Source organism: Chenopodium quinoa, unplaced genomic scaffold, assembly GCF_001683475.1.
Source record: "Chenopodium quinoa cultivar QQ74 unplaced genomic scaffold, ASM168347v1, whole genome shotgun sequence".
Lineage (NCBI taxonomy): Eukaryota > Viridiplantae > Streptophyta > Magnoliopsida > Caryophyllales > Amaranthaceae > Chenopodium > Chenopodium quinoa.
The window spans coordinates 769,640-779,908 of record NW_018742720.1 but is presented as its reverse complement, the minus strand read 5'-3'; the positions used below and the strand labels follow the sequence as shown (position 1 = coordinate 779,908).

The following is a 10,269-nucleotide window of genomic DNA, read 5'->3' as shown; positions in this document are numbered from 1 at the left end:
CTAAAATACTACAACATTCAAAAGAAAAACTTGTGGGACCACCATGTATCCTCATTCCTCTACATATATTAGTGTCCACATGTACATTAATCAAAACTCCCATCTTTTCATCTCCATAATATGGCTAACTTTTTATTACAGTAGGAAATAAAAAAATAAAAAAAAAGGCATATCACATCATACAAAACCCTAAGATCTCTTCTTAGCCAATTTTTCTATGGTTTAAGAGAAAATATTAGATTAAACAACAATTAATTAGGACCTAAGTTGGTCGAGTAGCATACAGGACACTTACAAAAGGAACTGATTACATTTTCTGCACTTAATTAGCGCCTTTTTGTTAGCAGATAAATCACATCAACTTCCCTAATTACTTAAAACACTACACCCATAACCTACTAGGTACAACAACAGAAAAAAGAAGTTAATCCTACCACATTTTTTACACTAATAGACCATCAAATCTAATAGCTCTCCTCGCTTCCTTTAAGAGACAGAATGCCTCCTGTGTCGTGAACTTGAACCAGACGACTTTGTATCACCGGGAACCAATGAAGTAGTTGGTGACTGAGAACTCCCGCTTGTCTCTGAGCTCTTGCTCTCGCCATTCCCCTTGCCCATACCCCATAACTTATCGAATATCCTCCTTGATCGCGAAGGAACCAACTGTGCCCCACTCCGGCTGTTTTTACTACTGTTCTTCTTGGCCATCATTTTCCCATTTCTTTGTAATTCTTCATTGTCCTCGATCTTCACTTTGTCAATCTGTTTCCTCAGCGATTTACAGCTTTCTAGGGTTCTCTGATCCCAATCTTCATCTTCGTTTGGTGTGGAAGATGAAGTGATGTTGGAAGTTCTGTTAAGGGATTGAGTTGTACTAGCTGACCTCATCTGCTCGAAGTACAAAACTTGGACTACAACTCGAAGAGGAAGCCGGTCGTTTTGAGCAGCATGAGTTGATGCATCCATGGTGAACTTCTTAACATCCATTAGCCCGCATATTTGCTTCTTCTCCGCTTTAGTCAAGTCTGGATGCTCCTGAAAACATCATGAACATAACAGATCATATCAACTAAGATATTAACAATTTAACTTAACAAAATCTATTAAGTAGGATATAAATCTACTAGTAAGAACTAAGAAGTGATGCAATAATGAACAAGCCCAAAGCTAATTGCTAATGAACAAAGATGACATGAAATATTGATATGATATAAGCCAATCCAGTAAACAAAAACTACACGTACCTTTAAGTACATATCAATAGCCCTGTACAATCCGTCATGGATTGGTCTTGCAGACTCCGGTATCAATCTCGCTAATTCAATGAAGCTTGAAGGGGCCAAACACAGATCTGAAGCAATTTCAGCAAGATAAGCATCAACCAGTCCGCCAACATTTAACAAGGATCCACGGTCTAGAGCTAACTCTGACTCGCCCTTCTCATTGTTCTCGTAAATATTTAGTTCCCAACAGCTTTTTTCTTGCAGCACGAATCTTTTCAAAATGCACAAAACCAGTTCGACATCATAAACTGTAGGCTGGGGAGGCCTTGCTGGGATCAAGAGGTCCTTTACTGTTGCCTGATCAAGTTTCAAGCTAATTTTTCTCACCAAGTCTTCCCTAGCAGCATCCTCTGCTTCAACTAAAACGGCAACTTTTAACAGCTTAAACAAGAAGCTACAAGAACAACCCAATGATCTATCAGGTGGTAACAAGCATATGATTGTTTCCACCAACGATTTGTTTCTTTGGATATGATCATCGGAAACCAAAGCATCAAGAGAATCTGGCAACCATCTGATGGCATACATCTTAAGAGCTTCTCCGATCACAGAACCATCCATTCTTCCCTTTGACTTTATAGCAATCAAAACTCGCTTATACAGATTGATATCTAATTCACATAAATCCTCAACCCACCAGTCTTTGGGAACTGATTCAACTGTCTCATGCTCGATGATTCTGTCTTGCATTGCTAATTTTCTGTTATGTGTGTAAGACCAAGTAATTTTCGAAGGGTCCACTGAGGTCTTGGATGCAATAGAGTCTATGCATCGCCCAATAATCTTCAAATCTTCAGACCATGGTAAAAGAGATTTAGAGTTTTGAAGCACAATGATTGAATCTTTCCAAGTACGAAAGATACTGGAATTGAGAAAAACCTCTATCTTGTATATAAGATTTCCTCGATCAACATCTTCAGTCATCTCAAGGTACTCCGCAGCACAACGTGCAGCAACAACATTATAAGCATTGAGAGTAACAGTCATCCCATAGCAGAATTTGGCACATATATCAAAAGCTTTTGGCCCTCCTGGAAAGTCGGGCAAATGAATTTCATCACTCTCTTCTTCATCTGCTCTCACTATAAGCTTTTGCAGGCGGCTGCTCTTTGACAGAAGAGGAAACTGTAGAAATCCATGGAGCATAAAAATAATATACCGATGAGCTTGATTGTATATGTAAAGTCCTTTTCGGAAAAATAATTTCAAATAATAGAATGATGGAAAAGACTTTTCAGTATCCAATATAGTGGCTGAGAATTGACAAGGCTACGAACACTTATTTCAAGTTGAACATTCATCAGAATAGGCAATTGGAAAGGAAGGGCATCTTTTCCCAATCATGAATTTATTCAAACAACAAAGCATCATATAAAAGCAACCTCTCAAACACACACACAAAGAAATGGAGTTGGCTTGGATGACTGATTACAGTAGGGCGTTTTAAGTCCGAGATATAGTAAAAGGTGTCTAATTAATCAATTTAATTCAAAGTTTTAAAAGCCTAAGAGAAATCATGGTTTTCTGAAATAGAACAAAGAGAGGAGCAACAGAAAAAAGATCACACATTTATATGAACCCAAACAAACACGGAATTATAATGAAGAGTTCCTACCTTGTGAAGGTAAAACTTCACATCACCCACAGTTACAGCAACATCAGTGGCAAGGTCAGAGGAGACATATCTGCAAAGATGGGTAATGAATAAAAGTTAGCGCGGAAATTTCAATCTACTAAGAATCCTAGACCACCACACTTTACACAAAGCCAATTAATCAAGAAATCCTATACTAACTTTCATTTCTCATTCAAATTAGTCACATCAGTTTGAGGCAAGAGTTGCAAGACTACTGATTTAATGAAACATAGAAATCAAAATAACAAAATATTATTTTGCACCCAATTACTCCCTGTCCTAAAATGAACATCTCACTTGAGATTGGCATGAAAATAAGGAAAGGTTGTTAAGTACAGGATGTGGTGTAGAGAGAACTCAGAGAAGCAATAGGTAAAGTTCAGAATAGCAGAGAAATGGGAATAGTGAGTGTAAAAAAAAATGTAAAGTTGTTTTTGGGACCTCTATTGTAAACGTCATAGTAATTTTATGAAAAATCTTTTGTAAAAAGTCCAAATCGGAAAATATGAATTTCATGTGGATATCAAGACGTTAATTCATAAACATTCAAATTCACAGCATTAAAAGTATATCGACAAACACTTCCAAAAAAAAAAAAGTAAATAGACTAACAAATTACTGCACCCAGAAACTATAGTATTGCCGTCATACTTGGGCAATCCATCCAAAAGACAAAATACCAGGACATCCCACAAACATTATTTGAGCAACAAAACAACCAACGTTAAGTTTTGAACCAGCAAGGTTGTGGTTATCCATACCAAACGTCCCACCACCAATGACAAAACCATTTACCATACCCCATAATGTTCAAGAATCCATGATGTACTGGCTGAAGAGACAACTTTATGACAAAAGGAAACTAAGAAGGGACCGCCCCAGGGTATGTGAAAGCACATAAATTTAAATCTCCTTACAAATCTTACAAGAGTTGGTCACTAACTATCCTACTTCCTCCAATCTTTATTGATAAGCCATAGCCACACCTGATTTTTACGGTCTAACCTTGCCAACTTTGACCATCATTATCCAATTTATCGAAAGTATAGGATTTAAAAAAAAAACAAGTTTGTAATGTAATTGATAAATCCGTAAGATGATTCTAGCAATACAATTTCACATTAGAACCATTACGTATATGTTACAGTGCAATCCTTAGGTTGGTGAAATTTGACCATTAAAGTGGAATTAGGCCCATAATATAGAAGGATATGTAGCACGTTATACAGTTACATCACAGAAAACATTACTACCATCTACAGGCACACCACCATCCCAAATGTGTGGAATGTAGAACCAGCCCACCTTCATCATTGTTGAGCACTCAGACTCTCATATACCCAACTTCAACATCCTCGAGAAAGTGCTAAAGAAAATCCAACATACTATCATTAGAAAAACAGCTGGTTTACAAAAGTTGCACTCAAAAGAAAATCATCATACCTAGTACTAAGCAACATTTCATCTTTTGGTGGAAACGTGGAAGAAGCAAAGGTCTTAACAACTATTCTTTATCTTTGTGCCAAATTACACCTTAATTGAGATCTTTCATTCGCTATAGATATCTAGAACCAACACTTGGGACGCCACACACACACACACTATGAAAGAAATTAACTAAAGAAATTAACTAAATCCCAACATTAAACCTGATCTAGTACTCTAGTAGCAAAAACAACAAATACAAGATCATATTAACAATCTCCGTTCCAATTTAATCGTTACATAGCTAGTTTGAATCACACTATCAACCTGAAACTAATTTCGGGGTGGAGAGGGTCCATTTATGTCCACAAATCCAGCTTTTTTAAAGATAAAGAGTTACATAATCCACAAAAATCTAGAGTAATTATCAAAAAACAACAACTCTATGTCAGCAAAATAAAAAAGAAGTGGGTCTGAAAAATCCAGCCAAATGACAATACAATTGCTTTTGTTTATGGACCACCCATCAACATTCAACACCAACATTCAAGAAAATAGATCAATGACTGGACCACTTCCTCAATTTTCACCAAATAAACCAAAATCTAAACTCATGCCTTGATTCATCTGACTCTCTAAAAACTTTTTTCACTCACTTTACTGTCCAATTTTTTTTATAATAAGCAAAAGAATATAAACTGACATTTTATACCAAAACAATTCACTAAAATTTTAATGAAAAAAAAAAAAACTAATTTACTGAAATTTATCCCCACAAAATTTTATATTCTGGCACTCTATTCAAAACAATTCTCCCCAACATGAAGTTTCTCTATCAGAAGAATATAACAATGCACAAGAAAACACCAACAGTTTATATACAAAAGTTACATATTAGGAAATTACTAGAAACATTGCTTTAATATGAAAACAAGAATTAAATCAATAAAATTGCAATTAACATTGCAATTACCCAAAGAAATGGTAGAAGACTTAGAACATTATTAGAAACATTGCTTTTATATGAAAATTAGACAGACCGGATATTTCTTCTAAACACGTAACTAAACGTCCACCCAATAGTTTATTATCAACCCTCTACAAAGTGTTACCAACCGGGTAACACGATACAACTATTGCGATACAAAATCAAACATCAATCAATTAACTTATAAGATGTAACAAGAAAAATAAGGGGAAAAAAATCTTAGATGATAGAAAAACTAACCTGATAGTGCTACCATCAAATTGAAAAGCATCAGGCTTTGAACCCAATTTCATGAACTTCATCTTCACAATCTCAAAAGAATGTCTGTTTTAGCTACCCTTAAAATCAATGAACAAATTTACCCAGAAAATTGTTCACATAAACCCTCTTTCACAAGCAAAATCCCCTGCTTTTTCCCCTGCTTTTTTTCTTAATTTTAACTTCAAGGTCTACAACCCTGTTTCTTTTTTCCCTGTTTTTTACTTTCTCTCTCTAAAAACTTCAACCCAGTAAACAAAAACAAAAAACCCAGCTCAATATCTCTCTTCAAAATTATCCAAACCCCAAAAAAAAAAAAAAAAATTCTCACCCAAAAAAAATAATTTATGAAATTAATTTAAATTTTTTGCTAACTTTTAACATATGGTGTAATAAATAACATGTCCCCTCAAAACCCATCTCACTATCAGAACCACAACACCACGTATTTAACTCTTAGCCGCCTTTACCATTAATCTTCTCTGCAAATTTCAGAACTTTGGAGAAAAATTTTCTTCTGACCCAGATTTCAAGATCAAATAAAAATCTGATCTTTTTAAGTAAATAAATATTTTTTTTCTGTAATTATAATAATAATGGCTATGAAAATGAAAATTGATCAGCTGTAGTTTGGGTGATGTAAAATGGGGTGAATTTTTGTTTTAATTTTTCCCTCCTAAATACTTATATTTACACACGTTTTCCAGAAATGTAGAGAGAGAAAATGTATGGGGAAGAGGAGAGAGAAAGGAAGAAAGGAAGAGTAGGGGGAGAGGTACAGTGTGTGTATATTTACAGAGTGTTTCAGAGGAGAGAGAAAGAGAGAGAGATGGGCTTTTTTAGGGAGCTTTTCCTGCAGTTAAAGCACGCCAGTTGTGGTTGTACTGTTTTGCCCTTTACTCCTTGATGCCATTTTGGCTATGAAGAGTAATCGTAATCTAGAGCTTATTAGAATCCGACTAATATAGTTATGAGTCAATACATACTTGAGTTAAGTGTTGGTGTGTTGCTTCATTTGATCCGAATTAGAATTCTACTCATTCTTTACTCTATAATAAAGTTGATCCTAGCACTTGTTAGTATTTTCATGTCATTTTTGTTGTGGAGGGAATATGGTATTTCGAAGCATGCATAGTATAGTTAATCCAAATACAAAGTACAAATTAGAATAAACTTAGGGTCTGTTCTCTTACGTTGAAATTCAGTTCAATTCAGTTCAGTTCAGTTCAGCTCAGCCATTTTAGTTCAGTTCAGTTCAGTTCCTAATTTCCTTCTCTTATAAAATATTCAGTTCAGTTCAGCTGAGTTCAATCAATGAGAATAGACTCTTACTCATGTCTTTTTAAGTCAAAGTAAACAGTTTGACTTTTACAATATATGCAAAATTCATTAAAAAAAAAGAGTAGTTTTAATTAAAGTGAGTAAATTCATTTAAAACATACGGAGTTAATTGTCAAAGATATGCATTGACATATATATCGATTAAATTGTTACATTTACCAGAAAGCCAGAAATTGTATAGAGCGCGGAGCAAGTGTTGTTGCTTTCTAAAGGAACATGACCAAACAATAAACCTATAGTAAAAAGGATGTTCTAATTAAAATGAAACAATTAAGTACAAGGTGATCCAATCGCTTGTTAGTATGTTGATGCCAATTTAGTTTAGCCTGTTGGTTTTGGAGGTGAAGTTTATCAACATCCCATGTGTTGTTTGACCCGATTTAGGGAGCTATCTTTCTTCTTTTTTTGACTTTTGGATTTTAAGGAATATGAAGGAGTTCATATTTATTACGGAGTAAATTTTAGCGTTAGTTAATTTAATATGTTTAATTGCGTTACATTTGACTTATGATCTCATTAGGGTCTTGCGTTGACTTTGGGTATCAAGCATAATTTTGTAGTGCCATTATTTGTGAGGTCCTTAATGCAAGAATAATTAGCGAAAAAGGGACGTTTTTGGTGAGACGTATATGTGAAAATAAGGGTTGTTCTCTTTTACTAAAACACTTCAATATTCCATTCCATTAGCTATTGTCTTTTTTTTGGTAAAAATAAAATATAATTAAATAAACTAGTCAGTAATCACTCTTCAATTCAATAATCACTTTTGGTTTTCACATTTTAATAAACTTGAGTAATTTTTAGAGTTTTGTGTTGTCGAAATGGTACTATTATCGAATGCATGTGTAAGTTAGATGTTGATGTGAACTATCTTAAGTTACTTATAGTATTAGTAATAGTAACCAATAATTGAGATCGAATTAAATCTACATTTTGCAGGCTCTATACACTTATAAGTGAAAATATATGTAAGTTAGATGTTGATATGGTTTAGGCCGTTCACCAAAAACAACCATGACATGCAGATGTCACTTTAACCAACTAAATTAATATTGTATTAGGGTTTGTTCTCTTCGGCTTATTTTTACTTCAGTTCAGCTTCAATCAGTTCACTTCATTTTAATTCAGTTCCTAATTTCTTTTTCTCATAAAATATTCAGTTCAGTTCAACTCAGCTCTAATCAATTCGGTTCAATTTAGTTCAGCTCGATTCGGTAAACCAGAACAAGCCCTTAAACTAGCCGAAAATTTACTTATAAAACCTTTTGTTTATAAGAAATACTCACATGAATTGAATAAACTTATACTTCCTCCGTTTTCTTTTAGATGCAACACACTCTTTAGCGCGGTAATTAAAAAATGTGGGGTTTACATGGAGTTGAGATCCTCTAGAGTTTGAAAATTATAGAGTTGTAGAGTTGTGAGAGTGAGAGTTTTAAATTATTTTTTATTGAACTTTTATTTTTTATTTTGAAATGCATGCAAGATGAATATTAGCCATTGATCTATTGTGGAGGGTTTAGATTTATTGAACTCTATAGAGTTCAACTCTAGAGGATCCAAACCCGTTTACATGATATAATAAACTTTAAAATAGGATGAGTGGTTGTTAGAAGTGTAATTAAATGGGACATGTGCTTTAAATAAGGGGAATATTATAGTTTTTTCCTAAAGTAACTTTCCTTTTATAGTGTGTTGCAAGTATTGTGACATTTCCTTTTTAGGGACGTGTTGCAAGTAAATGAAAATGGACGAAGTATATTCATTAGCCATTTTTTATTATAAAAGCTAACTAAAGTCAACCTAAAAGATAAATTACCAATAAAGGCCAAAAAACTTTGGTGTATGCAATGGAAAATTTCCTTAAACAAAGACTATACTAGCACTAGTTTAGAGGTGGGAAACATTGATGTCATGAAACGTTATATCTCATCAAAACACACACTTTTCTCTCTCTTTTAGCTAATGGCTATTCTGGAATTGAAAGGAGAGGACAATTGGCGAAAGCAGCTTTCTTCATCAAGTGTTGTAAATGTAAGTGTAAGTGTAAGTGTAAATGTAAGGGTGATGCCATTAAATACGTTTAGCAAGTAGCCCAACTAACCCTACATTGAATTTCTACACTATACTACCCTTGTTTTATTTTTGGCTTCTTTTTTTTTTGGTTTGGCCTTTACGTTTTTTTGCATGGTCCCAATGTAACATTAATTGGCCAAAATTGGTGTAGAGGTCTCATTAATTAATTTAGCTTTTAGGTTTGTACCGTTGTACATCTAGGGGCTAGGGCAGTAATGTACTAATGTAATGTCTTTACCTTGCGCTAGCTGTGTAAATAAAGCATATTGGCTAAATTAACGTCTAAAAACAAAGTCCATTACTTGGTTAGATTGGGTCCAGTCGAATTTAAATGGATAATTTATGGTAAAATCATGGGTGTAAACAAGGTTAAACATTTTATTGAACTCATGTTTTGTTCTTTAATTTATTTTTGTTGAACTTTTATCTAATTAGGTTGAGTCCAAATTAAAGTGCATTTTATACTTTTACTAGATGAAGCCCGTGCGATGCACGGTTTGTTTGATTTTTTTAAAATAATGTTTTTTTTTGTATTTATGAGCCTAAAATTTGTTATATATTTAGATAAAATTCCTAATATTAAAAGATAATATATAATATTTAATTAATTTAAACTTAAAAATCTCATTCGCCAATTTTGCTTACATGGCATTTAAATTATTTAATTCTAAAAGAAATTAATAATATCTTATTTAATTGGCTACTACTAAGATTTATAATCCTACATGGCGCGCTGAAAAAATTAGATCCTACGTGGCTTTCTAAAAACTCGGGAAAAAACTCCCCTTTATATATATAATATATATATTAGATTCTTTAATTTATTTTTGTTGAACTTTTATCTAATTAGGTTGAGTTCAAAGCTTATTTTATACTTTTATTCTTTAATTTATTTTTGTTGAACTTTATCATATTAGGTTGAGTCCAAAGCGCAATCCCTGACCCGACTCGATAAAACGACTCAAAGTAAAGTTATTGAGAGAAACCCAAACCCGACCAGACTGGAACAACCCGAATTCAACCCGATTTGACCCAAATATCATATTTTGTAATAATGTTAAGTTTTACACTATTTTTGATAGTTTCTAAGCATAACCCGAAATCTGACTCGAACCCGACATACTGACCCGAAATGTCACCCCTATTTGCAACTCATATTAATCAAACTTATCTTAACTTATGTGAACTTCTTATACCTAGATGCAATCAACTATGAGACACTCTAGAGTTGATGTGTCTATGTTTCCAAGAGTAGCACC

The 10,269-nt window shown here is 33.7% G+C and overlaps 1 protein-coding gene across 1 annotated transcript; it reads right to left on the bottom strand.

Moving 5' to 3' along the window:
- Nucleotides 1-216: 216 nt before the first annotated feature.
- On the bottom strand, nucleotides 217-6,416 carry LOC110723073 (BTB/POZ domain-containing protein NPY1-like). Its single transcript, XM_021902355.1, has 4 exons — nucleotides 5,576-6,416; nucleotides 2,902-2,971; nucleotides 1,248-2,411; nucleotides 217-1,038 (listed from the first exon to the last, which is right to left on the bottom strand). The coding sequence occupies exons 1-4, from the start codon at nucleotides 5,635-5,637 to the stop codon at nucleotides 487-489; spliced, it is 1,848 nt and encodes a 615-aa protein (XP_021758047.1). The 5' UTR covers nucleotides 5,638-6,416; the 3' UTR covers nucleotides 217-486.
- Nucleotides 6,417-10,269: the final 3,853 nt, after the last annotated feature.